The 21,536-nt window shown below is 38.7% G+C and overlaps 1 protein-coding gene across 3 annotated transcripts in view; it reads left to right on the top strand.

Annotated features, from left to right (window-relative positions):
- Positions 1-21,536, top strand: part of cuedc1b (CUE domain containing 1b) — a 95,731-nt gene that overhangs the window by 62,835 nt on the left and 11,360 nt on the right. For all 3 annotated transcript variants that reach the window (XM_039756685.1, XM_039756683.1, XM_039756684.1), the window contains 5 exons: positions 2,985-3,112; positions 3,824-3,950; positions 8,785-8,998; positions 9,075-9,143; positions 12,515-12,604. In XM_039756685.1, coding sequence (XP_039612619.1) covers positions 2,985-3,112; positions 3,824-3,950; positions 8,785-8,998; positions 9,075-9,143; positions 12,515-12,604 — 628 coding nt within the window. The remainder of the gene's footprint in view (positions 1-2,984; positions 3,113-3,823; positions 3,951-8,784; positions 8,999-9,074; positions 9,144-12,514; positions 12,605-21,536) is intronic.

The following is a 21,536-nucleotide window of genomic DNA, read 5'->3' as shown; positions in this document are numbered from 1 at the left end:
GGATGGGTTTTTTCTGTTTTCACAGCTTAAGGATGGCTTCTTTCACCTGCATGGAGAGCTCCTTTGACCGCATGTTGTCTGTTCACAGCAATATCTTCCACGTGTAAGCACCACACCTCAAATCAACTCCAGGCCTTTTATCTGCTTAATTGATAATGACATAACGACAGACTTGCCCACACCTGCCCATGAAATGGCCTTTGAGTCAATTGCCCAATTACTTTTGAGCCCCTGAAATGAAGGAATTGTGTTAAAAAATGCTTTAGTTGCCTCACATTTTTATGCAATCATTTTGTTCAACCCACCGAATTAAAGCTGACAGTCTGCAATTTAACTGCATCTGAGTTGTTTCATTTAAAATTCATTGTGGTAATGTACAGAACCAAAATTAGAAAAAAGTTGTCTCTGTCCAAATATTTATGGACCTAACTGTAAATTCTGACTGAGCAGTAGCACTAGAACAAAAACCTGTTGCCATTGTGGTCCTCTAGGACTGAGCTTGGGATTCCTGTTCTAGTTAAGTAATGATTCTGAAAGTATGGAAATCAGGTGTAAGTGAAATACTTTAGCTTTCCAGGATGGTGACTGGACCCTAGCAATCTTTCAAGGTTTTCCCACCTTCCAGGTGTAGTCTGAATTTTGACTTTTTTAGGTTTTAGTTTGATTTGCTTTCACATTAGCAGTTTCTAAGGTGCATTTCTTAACAAATGTACACGTGCTGATAAGTGTCAATAACAAGAAGGAGACAAGTCATTGTACATTTAAACTTCAGCATGACCTTTTGATGTGCTAGTAAACCACCAATTATTCATAATGCAAATGTAGCATGCTTTATATGTAGCTATATAAACCTGTGGTTGCAATTGATAAAGGGTCAATAAAGTGTCTAATAATTATGTTTTTAATACATACTAGTTGATGTCATATTTAGGGATCCCTGCTTTTGCCTTGTTACTATGGGATAGGACACAATTTCCCTTCAGAGGTGGTATAAGAAATGTGTGTTACATCCTATTTATTATGTGGAGCCTGGTTTGTAGCATTGTGTGCAGACTTCAGTTTTGGTAGATGCAATTATTAGTAAGTTTGTATTTATGTAACAGTGACTAAGATTTGCACTTTATCATATTTACATGTCTGCATCAATACCAGTAAATGCTGTTCAGTCGGTCATTAATTACATCCTTCAATGTGACCATTGCTCAGTTTGATGACAGCTTTACTTTGTAGTACTGATGCAGGCTCACAGTATCTCACACATTGTGGTACTGAATACAATTGGATTAGCTTGCTTTCACATACAGTATACAGTTTTTGAAAACAAAGCACACCTGTGTGTCTAGAATTGGACAGAGACGGGAGACTCCCATTTGAACCAGGCTTCACACTTTTTGTGTACTCTCATATTTGTGTATTCAAATAGTGTTTCAAACCTGTTAAAGTGAATCAAGTTCACAGTTGGAATGAAACTGACAGCTTTCAAACTAACTTGATGTGAAGGCCACCCTCAGACATAGATCATCAACATGAATAAAACATTGAATTTATTTTCAGTGATTTTTAATTGCCATATACAATTTCTTATATTAGGAATTTGTCATTTTTTGCATACCATAAGTTACTCTCCAGAGGGTTTCTTCAGAGTGCAGGGTCAGCTATTTGTACAGCTCCCCTGGAGTAATTGCAAGATAAGGGTCTTGCTCAAGGGCCCAACAGAGTAATATTCCTTCTGTCAGTGCCAGGATTTGATAGCACCAGCAACCGTCAAGTTACTAGCCCCGATCGTTTAGCCAGAGAGCCACCACTCCTGTTAATTAAATGGCTAGTGCCTACTCTTATTAGTCAGAAATCCCCCAAATTATAAATGTTACCTTTTGGAATAAGTAAACAGAGAGGTGTACAGACCAGAGTGTATTAGTATTCTGCAATCCTTATTTCTTCTTCTGAATATTGTATTCCATTATCTGCTTTATGAAGAAAAACCATTCCGAGAAACTTATTTGTCTAGATTTTAGAGTCATTGTGAAAGTCGAGGTTTAGGGGAAGCAGTCTTTTGTAGAGTTCACTTACACAAGACCGATTTAGAGTTGACTGTTTGCCCCAAATCAAATGTAGCAAACGTTGGTAAAAATGCAAATTTTGGGCCAGGATATTAACCCAGTCTGTTGAAACCATAAAGTACCTCTGAAAAATGTTGCACTACCATGCTTCTCCTATTAAGAAAACATGCAAATAAGCAAATTATCTAAAAAAGGTCCAGAACAAATGTAGCTCACTGAAGGCTTTGACTGTGCCCGGTAAGTTTTTTAATTTCTTAGAAAAATAAAAAACATATTTTTGTGATTTTTTTTTACTGTTGACGTACAATGAAAAAACAGCTACGAATAACTTAAAAATCTGATTTAGATTGAAATTCTGCAGTCCATAAAGGCATTACTTTGAGATCCTACCACCAGAATCTCCAGTAGCCAACATGCCATAAATACATCCTTTATTTCAATCAATCAATATGTCAGCAGTTGTTAGTACTAAAGGTGGTCCTTTTAATAGTGAAGATTTGAGTTGGGTTACAAATCAACAAAAACTGCCTTGATATTACTGAAAAGTTAATAATCTGGTCGAGCCACAGGAAAGTGACAAGTGAAGATATGGAAGAGCCAAGATCTCAATAAGTCACTGATTTGAGAGGATCTGGTTTGAGACACGGGTGGCAGACTAAATAAGACATGGTTTCTCACTAGAGAGAACTCCAGACTGAACCAGTATAACAAACTTGATGTCTCTGGAAGAGGCTGAGGCAGTTAAATGGTAAAGTCAGATATTTGCCATTTTTCTAAAAACATGATATACCCTTTACCACTATTAGGCAGTGTTTTGGTTAACATTGGCATACAGTGTTTACTGTACACCTATTGTGTTTATACCTTGCCAACTAGCTTCTCTTGAGTGAATATCTTTTTTGTCTTATATCCTTAATATTCTAGATCTTGGAGCGAACTCTGGAGCCAGACAGTTCAGATGAAGAACCTCCACCAGTTTACTCTCCCCCCACATATGATATGCACATCTATGATAGAAAGTACCCAGAAGCACCACCTACTCCCCCGCCAAGGTAAGCAAGTCATGCTTCTAGATCTAGAGGTGCCAGCCACTTTCTTGACAAAGATATAAATCAGGCTCATCTGACTGAACTTACATATTTAAAAATAAATTCACACCCTGCAGTTCCAGACAAATTTGTGCCATAGCAGACACAGAAGACTCCAGGATTTCACATCATTGGCTCTAAATACTTTCTAGCTTTTCCTCTATGCATATACATGTCCTCAAGGAAGCTCTGCATGCTGTGAGAAACTTGTTAATTCTGGCTGTTCTTATTTGTGTGCTTTGCTTTAAAATCACTCTGGAAGAGTGGAGTGAGTGATTATATTCTGCAATCTGTACAGTGCTTGCCAGAAAATTGCATTTCCACAAACAGTTCTTTTGTGTAGTGCCTCTCACATTATGCCCAAGTATTTTAGCCAGGGCTGGTCTTGAATCCTTGCCAATCTTTTGGTATTGTTTTCCAAGAACAAGCAATTCTACTATTTCTTGATTTTTAGCAGTCAAAGGAACTGATTAACCTGCTATTTCTGAACAGATGCCATTTTGGTACACCAGACTTAAGAAAAAAAGGGTTCTGCAATTTCTGAATGGTTATTAGTCTGGTCCTATAGTATCTCATATTCTGGCCTCCATGGCATTTCCAGATGACGCCACCTTACACCTTTTGAAGAGTTTCACTGCAAAGACGTGTACTGTTAATTGCATACTTATTTTACAGGTTTGATGCACAACCAACTCTTGTTCCACAGCAACCACGGCATTATCGAAACTGGAATCCCCCATTACTGGGCAACCTTCCAGATGACTTCTTGAGGATACTACCACAGCAAATGGAGAGTATGCAGGTAAATTTGGGTTAATTTAGACAGCAAGCCTGGAGTATTATACATGGATCACCATGTAGTGTTGCTCCTTGAGCCTTCCTTGTCAAAATGGAAAGAAAATGCATCCATCTATTTGCACAACCTTTGTTTTTTTCAATACAGTGTTCTGGGATGCTACCGCCTTTCCTGGCAGAGCTGATACAAGAATAGGTAACAGCCCTGTAGGGCACACGCGTACATCTGTCAGTACAATCAAATTCATGCCACACCCAGGACAGTTCAGTCAACAGTCTGTTTAATGATGATTTGTTTGGCCGTGAGAGGAAACCTTGGCAAACCTATTAAGAACATGTAAACCACACACCTGGGAATCAAGTTGGTTTCCAAGTGTTATGAGGCAGTGTGGTTAGCTATTAAGCTATGGCACCATTTGCTGTCTGATAAAGATTTAACAGTCGGTCATGTCGAAGGTTCCTGCAGTGTAAGGGCTTTCTTAGTGATGTTTACCTGGATTAGACCTGCTGCTTTTCATTATGCTCAAAAAAATGAAAAATCATCTACACGAAAACAAGCATAACACAGCTTAATCCAAAGCAGAGCTGGAGGGGAGCCAGAGTCTACTCCATACAACACTGTGAGCATCAGAAGACAAAGAAAAAAATTACCCAAGTACCCCCAGAAAATAACAACACTGTGTAGTCACATTGGCATATGTGTGTATAAATCCAAAATCAGTAAAGCATGAGATGGCACCTCTTGGTATATCATTATTCCATATTCAGAATGATACCAAGTAGTCACAAGGTTTTTAAAATGGCATTATTTATTTTATAAAACGCACAATATACAGTAGTTATGAATGCAAGGAGAAAAAGTACAAATAGACAAAGTAAAACTCTTTTGCATATTTGGAGCTACCTAAGTAGGTCTTGTACCTTTACCTGGAAATAGTGTCCTCAAATCCAAAGTACCACTGGGCACTTTCTTACTTCAATCAAAAGGGACAGAGAGATGGAAGTATCTTCTTCCTGTCAGGATGACCCTGCCCCAAATCATCTCCTAAGGAGATTTTAAATCCTTACCGATGTTCCATCTGGCAGTAGTGGCACTTTCATGCAGTCATATCTCAGGTAAGGTCTGCTTGTAGCAGCTCCTGGTGTTCCTTCTTTCCATAAGTTTCAGTAGCCTTTAAAGAGCCAAATTTCTTGGTCTGCATTTTGGCTGCATGTCAACAAGAAGTAGAAAGGTTCAATTTCTGCCAGGTAAAAACTGTGGTGCTAGATGATAGTTTCATAATGGACATTCCACCCGTTCCAACCTTTAAAAGAGTAACGTCACTCATCTTCATGACTCAGATCATATGCTGTCCCGTCTGCCAGGAGAGTTTCCAATTTCCTGTGACGACTCTTTGGCCTACTTTATTTCTGTGTTGTTACTCCAAGTCATAGCTATTTGTTGCTCTTGCACTGTTGCACCTGCCCTTTGCCCTTCTTGTCCAGTTAATAGCTATATATGGCCTAACAAATACTGCCAGTACATGCCAATTGCAGTGCCAGTGCATTTATCTCTTATGGCTCTACCTGTCCTATGCTATCCTCTCTTTTATAGTCTTGCCAAGTGGGCGGCCCATCACAATAGTAACAAGAATAAATAGCTAGGATAAAAAGAAGCAGAATAATAAACATGTTCATTTATCATATTATTTATTATTTTGTGTTTGATTTGAAAATTAGCATGGGCAGACTACAAGGGGATCCTTAAAGCAAAAAACACAAAAGCCAGCTTGGTAAATGTCTGAGCTTAGTGCTTACTGGGTTTAAAGAACTTTGGCACAACTTATGTCAACATGACAAATATCACTCTACCAGGTGTAGTTTATGAAAAGGTCTTATTTCAAAGTATTTTAGGGTGTCTCGTGTGTATTCACTGCTATACTGATGCAGCTGCTATGTTTATGATAACCAAGTCTCAGCCATAAAAACCTTTACATTTCAGTTACTTCTAGTCATCCTGTACACAACTTAACAAATGTGTTGTTGGAAGTGTTTTTGGACCAAAGCAACACACCTAGTTGGAACTAAGTTAATAACAGTGTGTTCAGAAAAGCACTGTGTGTGGAAAACGAAAGCAGCAATACGTATATCATGTTACTTTATTGTCTTTCACTTTCTTCCTGAAAAGGTGTGAAAACTTAATATTCATTTAACTTTGAATAGTCTACTTTAAAAAATGTCACCAGACACCATTTCAATGAAAAGGTATGGGGAAAGAAGGAGCACATACACTTGAAGCACATGCATATCTGATGCTGCTATTACTCTGCTTCATTTTTCAGAGCTGCACATTCATTTGTGATAGTGGTTCTAGTATATCTTCATCTCTTTTCTCACCATTTTCTCACAATTAGTGATTTTTCCATCCATACACTTACTGGAATCATTTATCCTGTGTAATCAATATCAGAGGTTGGGCAAGACCAACACTGGATGGGGTACCAGTTGGGTTAAAACCCAGTCTGGTGTGGCTATTAAGCAGTAATCTTAATGCAGCACTACTGTGCCAGAGTTGTAGCCACATTACAGCACAAGTGTTATCCCAGTAATGCAATCAAAGTCCATGGGTGATTTGCTTTCAGGGTGGTTCAGAATCAGATTTACTTGGGAGCCCTGCATCCTAGTGTTGCAGACATTTAGATCATTAAATACATTAAAGATGTCATGTGTAGTATTTTTCCTTTTTTTCTGTGGCAGAGATTTATGTTTATTAACAGGTATTATGAGAAAAGTAGTTGGGGTGAGTATGAGTCAGTATACAACAGTAGCAGATATGAGTTGTGTTGTCTAAAGGCTGAATCCAAATTCTTAGTCACAAAATCACTTCAAGGCTTAACATTTTACTTACTTTGAAGAACAAAAGGATTACTTTCATTAGAAAAACAGTTTTCTTTATTTATTTTGAATGGGGTTTCTTAACTCCCGTCCTGGAGGGCCACAGTATTCTTATGTTTTAATTCTACCCCCTTTCTTAATTAGAAACTAACTGCTGCTGCCAACATGATAGCTAACTTGACCTCATTTGTGGCTTTGTGTTTATCATACAACATTTTTTTAAATCAGATATTTGAAAAGAAAAATGTAAAGGTCTGAGAAGTACTGATCTAGTCTTGTCCACAAAACGGTTTTCTCAAAAAAAAAAGATTAAACAGTTTTTGGTGTGGCAGAATGAGAGCACCACCAAGCCATAGCATTAAATAATGATTTTCAAGATTTGGCTTCTAATTAAGAAATTTGTTATAACAAAAATGGTGGCCCTCCAGGAACTGGCTTTGAGACCACAGAGTTTGGTTGTTATCTGTTGCCTCACTTTGGCTGTTGAGTAGGGAAAAATGAAACAGTTAATGGGTCTGAATCTTAAAAAGCAATTTGATTTCATTTAAGGCAATAATTGCAGCAGTAATTGGTTACTGATTCTGAATGTGGCAATAACAAAAACCTACAGCCACTGTAGTCCCCTTTAGTAACTGACTTTGACACCCCTGAATTAGAACAAGGATCACATAAGCATTTAAAATTTATTTCAGTCTGATATAGGATTCCAGCCGTAATGTATCGCAGCATGCCACACATATGCACTTGGATGAAGATAAGATGTAACATCATATTACAGACTCAATTGCACAGTGATATCACCAATAGATGGCAGACCACAAGAATAATGAAACAAACAACAAAAAATAAAAGTAATTTCTTTACACACTACATACATAATTAAAGTAACATTAAGCATGACGCATTATAGCACAAGACAGCCTCTGAAATTTGGTAAAACACTTAGAAGATAGAGCTGATGCACAGTAGTGCAACACACAGTTGAGACCCTTTGTCTTTTGTATTGTTGTAACTTCAAAGGCCCACCAAGACCCAGCTACAAGGGATCAATATGATGTAGATAAGATAGCATGACAGATGGCACTACCAATGGCTCACTCTTGAGCTGACCGTTCCCTGTATATCACTACCTTTTTTAGCTCGTTAAGAGTTCCTCAAAGTTGGCCTTTGTAGTGCTTTTCATAATGAGCCACCAGTTTAGGTAACTGCACTGGTGCTTTGCACACTGATGAGATTTGACTCTTTAACCTTGAAGGACTTAGCTTTGAATTTTGTACTCTTAATGTCCAAAAATTAACAGCCTAAGAGAACTGGAAATCACCAACTTTTAATAGTTAAAGGGATTTGTGTACTGGACCAGCGTACAGTCTTTCCTGTGACAGAAATTGATACTGACCTATATTAGGCAGAATGGGCTAATAAGTGTTTAGTTATTAGATATATTTTTAATAGGATACAGTGCTCTAGTCTTCTTAATGTAAATTTGCAGTATACAATATAAAAATAATTTGATTTGAATGCAATACACTTTTCATCCCATATAGCTTTGTGCACAATAATTCTAAGATAGACTCTATTCTCCTGACACCCAGAGTTTCAATAAATGGGTTCAAGCAATGGATGTATGAGTTATAATTATCTGACAGATTATTAAATCCTGCATAGCCTATATAAATTCAGTGAAACTGGCTCTAATATTCAAGTCTTTGAGTTTGTCATTATTTTATTATTTAGTTATAACAAGCAGAGTCAAAAATGAAACGTATCATTTTTTATTTGTTTTGTAGAAATTCTTAATTAGGTTAATTTGACAAGCCTCAAGGAGGAAATCCGTCTATAAGTGTTGGCTTAAACAGTTATGACAATTTTTTTGCCTTCTGAAATTGTCCACTAGATGTTTAGCTTTTTGGCATTAGGGGGTGTCACTTTAATTCTCTCAAGGTGCCTTTTCTGCATGCTACTTTCAGAACTCCACTTCAAGTATGCTGCAAGGAAGGACACTGGTGCCGGCTCAGGGAGGAGCAGGGGGTGCCCTCCAGGTCTGCCAGGGGGCTGCCACAGAACAGGAGCACAAGCTGAAGCAGTATTTGGAAGACGAAAGGATTGCTCTATTTTTGCAGAATGAGGAGTTCATGAAAGAGCTACAGAGAAACCGCGAGTTCCTCATTGCACTGGAAAGAGGTACATGGATGTTCTTGTGCCAGACAGGCCTTGGTCTGATTAATCTTATTCATCTTTTTGTTGTTTAATGTTTCAGATCGGTTAAAATATGAATCAAAGAAATCAAAATCCAACCTGGCTGGCATGGGCATGGAGAATCCACCAGGTAAGGTTATGTGTCTCCAGAATTTCAGCAGTGCTTTCAATCTGCCCTGAGGTATGCTGTCCTGATATGTTCTGGATTTGATTAATGCCATCATATGCTCTCTAATTCTCCCCTATTCAGTGGTTAAACAACAGGAGTACATCTTCATTGACTAAAGATGGGCCTTAGGGGATCCTGTGCTGTTTTGTCTATGTGTCACAGGCCCTTCTGTTCACTTTGGGAATGGCTGAAGGAACTTGCAGAGTGGATGAAGTTAACCCCAGTTTAACAGGTCTTGTTTGCTTTAGCAAACTCTGACCTAAACCACAAAGTCCAAGCCAGTTATTTAATCATTTGAGTCTCAGCATTAACTAGAAAAAAATAGGAATTCTTTCAGTTGATATATACTGGTGGCTACAAGTTGATGGCACAACCACTTTAAACATTACCCAGGCACTGTGTCCATCCATCATAAACTGGATAAGTCTGAGCCACATGTTTTTTCCACAAGCTGTCCTAGATAGGAGGCAATACACATAGTTAAATAAAGTATTGTTAGCCACTTTCATGGCTGCTTTATAGGGTAACATTTTTCATTCTCTTTCAACATCTCCATCTTATATATCTCATTTACTTTACTAAAGTAATCCACAGCCTCAACCTCAGATGTTATTACAATCTTCGATTCTACATCTGTCATCAAGCGTGATAGCCGGTATGCTCGACAGCTCACATTTTGATTATAAGTCTTCATAAATTCTAGGAAACATGTTCTGGTGAAACAGCTTGATTCAGCCACGCACCATTTGACATCAGATGAGCTTTCACTTTTTTGTAGCATCAGTTATATCACTGATATCTGGCTCATAGAGATGACTATATATGGAATTCAGCATACAGCAAGCAAGTGATTTATTTAGATTCTACATTTCTCACAGTCCTAAAAATCACCTAATATTTTGGCATTCATAAATGATCAAACTTCATTTTAAGGATATAACATGTTAAGAAAGATTTTACCCTTGCTTCTAAATCAAAAGCTCTCTAACCCTTATGTTTATAGTAAAGACTGAAAGTTTGCAGTTCCCTCAGGGAGAAGGGAATGAGAAAGATAAAGAAAACGGACAACTGACTCCTCACCAGTGTTCATTCAGTCAATTTACAGCAGTTAACAGTTTGACATAATGAGACCAATGTTAAAAGTAGAATATCCCCAATAATTCTGACACCAGAATGCAAATGCTGAACAAAAATGGCCTTGACATACAACAAAACATTGCAGATTTGACCAAATAACATTCTGCAGGCAGAACTATGAAAGGAACTACAGTGATCCCTCCCTGATCGCGGGGGATGGGTTTTGGAACACCCCGCAAAAGCTGAAAATATGCAAAGTAAAAACTATATGTTTATAAGGTTATTTTTATGTATTTTAAGCTCTTATAAACATTTCCTGCACAGTTATACAGCATAAACCCTTTATATTCTCTTAGATATTAGGTAAGATTCGTTGAAATTATGATTGTAAACACACTGTTTATATACTACGCACAAACATATGTATCGTATATCATTGAGGAGTTTTATTTAATACATAATACAGTTTTAAACACATTGTAATTGAATAGGTAATATAAAAATAAATGAAAAATCTACAACATTTAAATGTAAATAAAACCTAAACGTTATTTTAAAGGTATCAAGCGTCTCCGATATTACATATGTTACAGCCATTACGATAGACAGGCCACCAGCAATAAATATGTACAATGCAAGAAAAATTTTATAAAATGTTTGTACAGTTACACTAAGTGTACGTAAATGTACTAAGTACGTAGAAAATTAGTTATGGATACTCACGATGACTTGTCCGATAACGATGAAATAAATTTTACTGCACAACAAAGGAGAGTGTTACAATTCTTCTAAAGGAGCCTTTTCAGGCAACTGTGGCGCTTGGGCAAGGCCCCGAAAGCAGTAGCAGGACCAGATCAGTTTTGGAGACATAACGAAGGGCTTGACTACGCACAAAGATAAACACAAAAGAGCACAAAAGTTAACTCTTTATACAGCGAAACACGTTGATGCTGAATGAGCGAGATGAGATGCTGACTAACGCAAGGCGGAATCGAATGCTGCTCTCCATCGCTGAGCCAATCAGCACCCAGGAACTTAACCGTGTGCTCTGATTGGGTAGCTTCTCAGCCATCCGCCAATAGCGTCCCTTTTATGAAACCAACTGGGCAAACCAACTGAGGAAGCATGTACCAGAAATAAAAAGATCCATTGTCCGCAGAAATCTGCGAACCAGCAAAAAATCCGCAATATATATTTAGATATGCTTACGTATAAAATCCGTGACAGAGTGAAGCCACGAAAGTCGAAGTGCGATATAGCGAGGGATTACTGTACAGATCTGATTGTTTTTAAGGGCCATGATCCTTTCATAACATTTGAGTGACCCAGCAGTGAGATGAACCTTTGTGGTGCAGCCGAAGAGTCTTTGAGGAGCATGGAGTTGTTATTCAAAACAGTGAACAAGAAATTGTCGCCTGTCCATCCATTCTATTTTCTAAACTTGTTTTCAAAATGTGACACAAGGACTCAAATTGTTTCCCATCGCAATGAATGCAAGGGTACAAGGTTACTGAGGGTGGGACGCCAGGCCATCCCATACTTTTCTCCGTATAGTGCAATTAGCTGAGCTAACTGAAATATGAGAGTGAATATCAATTGTTGCATTGTTCCTTTGTCTCGAATCTATTGAAATGCTTTCTACTGAAATGTATTGTCTAAACAATAAAGGTTGCTCCCATCTTGAAATAAAATTCCATAAGAGTGCAAGAGGTATCACAATGAATTGTTTATTGAACTAGATAATCCAGCAATAAATGAAAAATGTTGGCATTTGCAGGTTTTTGCCCTGTCTACCAAGTGGGGTGTTGTCCCATGACAGTAATCTCCTTTTATCTCTTCTGTGCATCTCTTTCTGTCTCTCTCTCACACACACACACACACACACACACTCACTCTTTGTGTTTTTTCTCTGATCTATTTACCCTTCCCAACAGGCAACATTATCTCAAGAATTTCATCTATGAAATGCTCTTGCTATCTTGTGGCATGTGTTGAGGCCTTCAAAATGCCCCCACTGATTGTATAGTGGAAGCAGTCTCTTGAGTCTTACTAGGTCATTTACCAGGGGTCTCTTTTTTGTTTTCTGACATGCTTCCCTTCTACTACAGCTGAGCTGTTTTTGTGCTGAAAGCCCATCCATTAAGTTCCAGTCATATCCCTTTATGGGCTGTCCCATGGGAATGTCTACAGTTCTATAGCCCTTAAGTACTACCCTGTACATAAATTATTTAAAAGCATCTGTTTTTGTGTTGTAGGCGATCACAGTGCTCCCTGCTTGGGAGAAGCTTGCCATGGTGTGTCTGATGATGCTTTATTCAGAGATAAACTGAAGCACATGGGTAAATGTAAGTGACATTGTAATTTTTAATAAGCTTTGTACATGACAATTAGAACTTTGAAATTTCTCCTCCTAGATGTACTGCAAGCAGTTTAATTTTCATAACCAGTGCTTGATTCTTGTGTGTGTGTTGCTGCTATATCATTGTCAGTCCCATGGCATGGGTGTATAGGGTCTGTGGGCTACTCAGCCTTGTGTGATGTTTGTTCTTAACCAGATGATGGTAAAGGTGGCTGCTTTTAAGCATAATGACTAAATAAATAAAGCTTTAATCATATGAATAGGGGCAGTCTGTACTGCTGCCACATAGAGGGGTGTTTGTTTTCAGCTTCTTACTTACTTTTTGTCCAGAATCTGTGTTTTTAAAGAATGTGACTCTGAACATCAATGGATGGATTTTTTTGGCAGTGGTACCTTGAAGGTACACAAATGATTAGAAACAGCTCCATATACAAATGTGAAAGGTTTCTGAAAAAAAAGAGGTTTTCCAGTAGTGGATTGAACAAAACTTTTTTGCTGCATTTATGAGCTATTGGATATATGAATAATCAGAGTTGTTGAGTTAGAAATTTCACGGGACAGCTGTACAAAGTCAGAGCTCCACGTAGAACAATTTGGGAAAAAAAAAGCTACCACAAGTGCTGATTTTTTACCTTAGCCAATTATATAAAATTAAAAAAAATATAAACTGGTTAGCCAGATATAGTGTTTTACATGAATACACTGAAGTAAGAAGGTGAAACATTACAAGATGGAGCTCTGAAAATTCTGATAGCACATGGATGCGATATCACTGTGTTTTTAAGATGAGAAATAAAATGCACTTACCGACACTAGCATTCTCACCTTGCCTTCAGATGGTTTGTGTATTTTTCAAACATGTCATTGCCAAGTTAGAAGAGGGAGGACAGTTACGGCTTGCCATGTGAGCTCATTTTGAATTTAGGTACAAAGCTGTTAATTTATCTTTTACTCCATGCTTCACACTTTAAAATACTCTCATTCAGTTACAACAGGGAAAACTGGTTTGTTTTCCAATTTTAAGGAACAGTGTTCAGACAAGAATGTAGACTTCACCAGACATGCAGCTCGGATTGACATCCTTGGTGGTGAATTTGCATCTCACTTTCAGGACTTTAGGTGCCACAAGACAGATGTTGCAATTGTTTCATCTCATTTTGCTGTTAATATGAGCGTTGTTCCAGATGTTTTGCAGCTGGATGTGCATATTTGAACCCCAGTGCAACACTGAACTTAAAAAAAAGTTTAGAAAAGTTTCTCTGCTTGATTTCTAAAGACTGTACATCAGTCAAGATTTGTTTCCCACTTTGCACACAACATCATTATTTGATTGCATGTACAGTTGCCAGCAAGTATTTTCACAAATGAAAATTACTGAAAGCAAGTATAAAAGACTACTGACAGATACAAATCTTTGCAACTGATTAATTGTTGTGATGTTCACATATTCATATATTAGCAAATTGAGCAGAAGCAAGCAGTTTTATGTTTGTGACTACATGATGTCATAGGAAAATCACTTCACTTTAAAATTGTTCTCTCTAATACCATTTCAATGTTTGTAATTCACCATTGTCGGATTGGTGGAGATGTGTGATACACCTTAATTTTATAAGGACCACTGTATGAGTTGTTATTGACAATTCAGCCTGCCCCTTTCTAAAACTTTTATACTATGCAAGATATGCAAATGACTTCAAGACAGAAATATGAAAGTTGTATTCTTTAGGGGCACCGGCTATTGTGTATGAGGTAGCAGTAAAAAGTGTTCATGGAAAGAGGTCTCCACAGCGGTTAATTGAGTGTCACTGTTGAAAGAAGTAAGTATCCTCTAAGTGAAAAAAATGTGTTTTCATTTATGCACACACATCACAGTCTGTAGGAGAGCTAGGCCATGGGATTTTTGTCTTTTTTTGGTAAAAGGATGTCATGCATTATCTGCAACACCCTGCTGTCTGATATTTATTTCAGATGGCGAAACTAGCATGCCATCCATCAGTGTTTGAGAACATTTGTCAAATACAGACAGTATATAAATGCTTTAGCATGTTTCAGCAAGAAACCACACGGTGTTCAGTTCATTTAATTAATGCCTGCTTTAACTGTTAACATATAAATCACTCTAATATATTGCATGCATTTAATAAGACATTTTTTGTTAAAAAGGTAACTGGCAAGAATATTCAGTAGCGTCACATAAAAGATGTATATTTATTTGTTTATTATTTTAACATTCCATACACATAACTCAAGTTTTACAAAAAGAAAAAAAAAGGTTTGAAACAAATGAAACCCCATGGTATATTTATTTATTGGGTATTTTTGCGTTCAATATGAACAGATTTTGAAGCAGACGTACGCAGACTTTTGTAATTGATAACACTTATGTTGTACGTTTAACATAACACAGCATTCTTAAACCCTCTTAATCCAATTCAGGTAAGAATCTAGTATTACTAGATATAAAGTGGGAAACAATCCTAGATGGGGTGTCAATCCATTGCAGTGATCACTCATGCACAAATCCAATTTAAAAAATAATATGCAAGTTTTAGAGAGGTAGAAGATAAACAAAGTAACCTACAGAAAAACCTAGATAGACAGCTGTAAGTCAGCAGTGCTAACCTGTACGCCACCATGCCACCCTTATTAAAACACTTTGAAAATAATGGCACTGTTATGTAAGCAAAAATGAATTCATTATTCAATTTGACTTTACTACAAGTCATTTTCAAGCAATTTCATAATAAGTAGGAAAGGCCTTTAACATGTTTTCATTTTGTACTTGTATAGGATCAACTTGTGGTATATTTTCAAAGTAAAGATAGTTAATAGCAGTGTTTGAATTTAAGTTTTCTTATAGAAACTCTGCAGATAGAAAAGAAACAAGGTCTAAATTTTATTGAAGATTGTGCTTTGGATTTCATTTGCCAAAACCCCAGATGATACTGATTCCTGCCCCACTCAACAGTTTTTCTATTAACTTTTATATTTAGGGGAAAAAAAAAACATTTTTTAATTAAATGGATTCAGTTTAGTTAAGTGGTACTCCTTTTCATCGACTCACCTGAACAAGTGACACATAATGCTGCATTTTAATACTAAGAGTGATGTGGTTTGCACACAAGTGGCCCTGCAATCATCTGGTGCCCTATCCAGGGTTGTTTTCTGGTTTTTAGTGCTGCTGGTATAAATCTCCCATCTCCATGACCCATAACTTGATTAAGAGGGTTTCAGAATCCTACATTAAGTTATACAGAAAGCATAGCCAAATCATTTGAATCAATGGTAATTATGGAATTAGATTTTTAAGTTAAAATCCTGGTTAGCCAACTCATGAAGTATATATTTCTTGGAAATATTTATTTTTCTTGCTGTTTGGAACATGAAAACTGACCTAGTGTGAGCGAGGATGCACTGCACTGTACGTGTATCCAAGGCAGGTAAAGTTACTGGATAGATAAATGTAGTTGTTCTGTGCTAGTTGTTCTATTTAGAACATTGCTATGGTTTTCTTAATTGGGTTTTTCTGCATTGTTCTCCACACAGATCTTGACCTTTCTGGACTGTTTTGAGTTGTACTAGGCACATCTGTTCAACACTGAACTGTACAGTGTAAAGTATGACACGCTGCTATGTGGTAAATAGGGTTGGTGAGCTTACTGGGGCTGAATGGCCCATTCTTGTCAAAATAGTTCTAATGTACTCTACTGTACATGTAAAAATACGACCCTGGATAAGCGGAAGAGGATGGATGGATGGATGGATGGATAAATATTTACCAAGTTGGCCATCATAATCAAATATATTACATAAGTTCACGCTTTGCCAGTTTTCTAAAAATATTGATGTATGCATAATCAGTTAATGTTTTTGCAAGTATTAACAGATACTTTTTGCACTATAGTAAGTCTTACCTTTTTCAAACACCATCAGAAGTGAACTTTGATGCAAGTTACAATTTTGAGGAAAAACTAAATGGTAAAATTTCAGCCTTAACATTGAGCTTTGTTTCTTTTAATTTCACTAATTGTGTTTTTTGCCATTTCTGGTGGGCTAGTTAAATAGGTCAAGTAAATGAGAAAAAAAAACAACAGTAAAATTTTGTCTTTTCTGTGAAGCAGATGTTTACTTAAGATTAAGAGACAATTTAAGGAAATAAACCTCAGTGTTTGGAAATTCTCCAGCACCATTCTCCCATAATTACAGATAACAAAGATTAGCTATTGTTTTTAAGAGGACATCTTTGCTGAAGTTTGTGTAGATGTCTGTCGTCTCCTTTGGCTTGAATGCTGGCCCGTACCTCACCCCATGGACAAAAAAGAAAGCGGCCTCAGCCAAGACTTAGATATTTATTGCTGATGCACTTCAGTAAGGAAGTAAGCACTAATGCAACCCAAATAAAACTACAACTATACCTTGTTGTTTTAAGTCAATGATCTTGGGGTTGTCACAATACCAACATTTTAAAACTTCAATACAATACTAAGAAAAGTACAGGCAGCCCCCGGGTTATGTATGAGATAGGGACTGCAGGTTTGTTCTTAGGTTGAATTTGTATGTAAGCTGGAACAGGTACATTATTTTAAAAATGCTATTGTTGACCAACTGTAACCAAGTGCCCTGCCAATGTGATGGAGTTTCACCTCTCTCTGACCTTTTTATTATTTCAACTTTATTTTCTATGGTGATGGTTTTTCTCTTCTTTACTGTATCACCAGCACTTGCATCACATTTGTGTTTCAGAGACATTCTTGAAGGGTGAGGACAAAAGGTTAAGATGAGCTCTTCTGCACAGCACTGTATACGCTATCACAGCAGGAAGGCACCCGTCGTCAACACGTTTGATGTACTGACAAGAGACAACTTCCTGCTATGTGCGTAACAGTACAGGCAGGCTTGCTATTGAGAATGAATGGGGGCGGCAAGGGGAGGTTCATCACCAGCCCATCACACAGTCACCTCCACTACAGTATGCTGCCTGCAGCGTTCACCCACCGAGAACGAACATGGTGCGGCCAAAGGCGGGTACAATCGTCCCCATTCAATAGGCAGCCACCTGAGGCACACTACAATGCTGCCCCCTGCCACCCTGTTTACCCTCAATGGCCTCCGTTCAGCCACAACTGGGTCACCGCTTGCAGCATCACCAGCCGCCCAACGAGAACGAACAGGGCAGCCATGTGTGGTGTGCGGGCAGTGAAACACCCCCCTCTGCTCCATGCAGCCCGCGTCCAGTCAGGAGTAGTAGCTGTGGCGGCATGGTGGGTGGGCAGTGAACTGCCCCATCAAGCCTCCGTCCTGAACACGAGTGATAGCTGTGGCCACGGTGACTATGGACCACGGGTCACCGCTTGCCGCCGGGAGCCGCCCGAGGAACACTACACTGCACAAGCAGTTTAATCGCCCCAGCCTCCATCCAGCCACCGCTTGCAGCATCCCCAGGCTGAAAGATGATGGAGCGGCAGTTACTGAGGCGCATGCGTCGCGATCCAAGAGATCACTGGGAAAAAGATCTCTTAATTAATATATCAGAAAAGGAGTGGAAAGTAGCAATGCAGAGGATTCACTCGAGCTCCATATGCGCAAAGCATACAATTATACAACTCAAAATTATATATCGAGCACATCTGTCTCACCTAAAACTCTCCAAAATGTTTCCAGGGCATGATCCAACCTGCGAACACTGCAATCAAGTCCCAGCCTCACTGGGTTACATGTTCTGGGCCTGCACCAAATTAACATCATTCTGGACCAAAATTTTTAATTACCTTTCAGACAGCCTTGGACTCACAATCCCTCCTAACCCATTAACAGCTGTGTTTGGGGTTCTTCCAGAGGGGCTTAAAGTGGAAAAAGACAAACAAATTGTGGTTGCATTCACTACACTTTTGGCACGTTGACTTATTCTGATAAACTGGAAGAACCCAAACTTTCCTCTTTCAAGTCAGTGGGAAACCGATGTGTTATGCTATTTGAAATTGGAAAAAATCAAATACTCAGTTAGAGGATCCATACAGACTTTTTTCAAAACATGGCAGGATCTAATCAGTAATATTTTAAAATAATCTCATAAAGCACAGAGAATTTATTAATTTAGGTATGTTTACAAGCCTTAAATTTCACGCCGTTTGCCTTGCTCTCTCTCTCAGGGGTGGGGATCGATTTGTCCTTAACTCAATTCTTCTTTTTGTAAAAACTTTGATTTGTATGGATTGCAATAAAATTTATAAAAATAAAAATAAAAAGAATAAATATTACAGTCGATTGTAAACAGAATACATAAAAAAATTAAAACATTAAATAAACATTCAAGTAAAAAGAACATTAATGCAGTCTTTTATAAACAATTGTTCAGAAAAGTGACATATAAGCAGACTATTGACTTGTAACTTTCACACTTTTTGCCAGAAATACTAGCACGTCGACATGCTCTTCTGTAAGGCATGCTTTTGTTGGATTGTAAATGAGCCCAGACGGAGTAAATGCACACACTGAAGCAAACCTAGCAATGTACTGTATGAGCACACAGAGGAGTAGCACCTCTCTTCATGCAGTTCAGTACTGAAAAGAAGTAGTGTCTTACATTATATATTAAATGTAATGAAATATAATTTTAAAATAGCATGTAATATAATAATAAAGAAAAAGTAATGCGCTATGGTATTGTACTTCGCAGTGACAGTTTAAAATCGAAGGAGTCAAGCAGCCTCAGTTGCCCCTGAATGAACAGCACAGAATAAAACTAGCCCGCATGATAAAAATAATTGAGATCCCTTTTTGTAATGTGTTAAACATTTAACTGACAACAAAAAACGTTCTCACCTGTAAAAAAAAAAAATGTACGTGACATCTCTACCTCATACCCAGCACTGTACAGGTTTATGCTTTGTGAATGTGACCTGGGCACAGATAGGCAGACATGTTGTAATTCCACCACCACACTTTACACGGTACAATATACAGTCAGACCTCGCTAAATCGAACTCAAAGGGACCAGAAAAAAAATTCGACTTACAGAGTTTACGAGTAAGGGAAAACGGCGTAATATGCGCGGGTTAATCAAGGACATTATTTTTCCGGCTGAATTATTATACAGTATAGCCGTTTATTATATTGTCGTTTTATACGTATACATGTAGGCTACATACTGGTACATCAGCGCTTCCTGATTGGGGGTGCTAGCAGAATCCATCGAGGAAGAAAAATGAAAAACATTATTTGTACAAAATCTTAATTTATCTATCCATTCCTAAATAATTAATTGGGCAGGCTGTTTCGTATCAGTGCAATACGCTGCTTGTTAAAACGGATGACTTCTGCTCTTACGCGCACTTAGTGCTGCGTGGGTATTATGAACTATCATATGAACTCATATTTTTTCATATTTCTTCTCAAACCAAGGGGGTGCGAAATCGGCCTCGTCCGTCACAGGGGGTGCGAGTGTAAAATGAATCGGTAAGCGCTGCAATACATGCATCTACAGTATGTACTATCGAACAGTGCAATGAAACAGGTTACCTTTAGAGAAAAAAGTCTGTTAACTTCGCTTGGCGTCAATGTGCCGATGCATCTCGCTCGTCAATCTCCTCAATCTCGTCACTGGACCGAAACACATACAATTTTTGCAAAAGCTTCCTGTCAATAGGAACGTTCCTATCCCTTGCTTGCACAAACCACTTCAAAATGTATTGTTCAATGACGGGATACTCACATTCCCTCATCCTCTTCTGATGGCCACATGACTTCTCACTGTACAGTTTCAAAATCTTTTCTTTTTCTTTCAGAAAAGTGGAGAGCGTACTTGTGGGAATGCCGAATTGCTCTGCAATTTCCACTGTCTTCTTGTCGCCCTTTCCGACGGCTCTGATGACGGTAACTTTTTCCGCGATTGACAACGTTTTAAGCTTATGCTTACCAGTTGTCATTTTAGGGGCACGTACCGTACGGGAGACTATGGAGAAGCACACAGACACGAACACTATTCAAGGCTCCTCCCAACAAGAGACTGACAAAGGTCAAGGGAAAATGGGTTAAAAACGTCTTTCTTGAGACAATTTGGAAATTCCAGACGCCACCCGGTTGGTTATGACTCATGGAGCACCGAAGGGACGCAGATTATTCCAGCCACTCACTTTAGTTTTCGGACATTTTTGGTCTCAAAATAGACGTCCTACCCTCAGAGAGTCGCTAAATCCCTTGTGGGATGCATTAAGAACTTTGCGTCCCTTTTTTTGGTTTTCTGGACCACATGTTCTGAAATGTAGCCTCAGAATAATAACCCAAAGGCCATAGAAAATTCGACTAACGGAGGTTGGGAGCCGAAAAGTTTTCAAGTTGAGGAGATCTAAATACATTGGTCTTATGGGAGTTCGGCCGGGGACTAACGAGCATTTCGAAATAGGGAGGTTTTTGACTTAGGGAATGTCGACTTAGCGAGGTCCAACTGTATTTCCAAGTCAATAGTGCACACAAACCTCTTCAAGTCCCCAAAAGTCCAGGCCTCTCTCACTCTCTGCCTTTCTTCGGGATGCCTCCACTCTCGCTTCTCCTGCTTCGTCCTACTTCCACCCGACTCTAGCCTCGAATGAAGGGAGGTGGCCCCTTTTATCCAGACCCAGATGTGCTCCAGGTGCTTCCCGGCAATCTCCCGCCGACACGCCCCAGTGTGACGGAAGTGCCAGCTGTACTCCTGGAAGATCTCCGGGTGTCCCTGCTTCTCTTCCCCCCCCAGCACTTCCCTGGCAGTGACCACGGGCCCCTACAGGGTTGAGCTTCCAAGCCCTCTACCCATGGCCCCCAAAGCAACCAGGGTGGCGGCCCCCACGTGGTCCGAGGTGGGCACACGCCCTCTTCCGGTCCTCCAAGGCGTCCCGGCTGGGTCGTCGCCCCTGGCATCCCTGACAGCTTATTAATAT

This window comes from Polypterus senegalus, chromosome 6 (assembly GCF_016835505.1).
Source record: "Polypterus senegalus isolate Bchr_013 chromosome 6, ASM1683550v1, whole genome shotgun sequence".
NCBI lineage: Eukaryota > Metazoa > Chordata > Cladistia > Polypteriformes > Polypteridae > Polypterus > Polypterus senegalus.
Note: the sequence above shows the minus strand (reverse complement) of the source record. Positions and strands in the feature narration are given on the sequence as shown.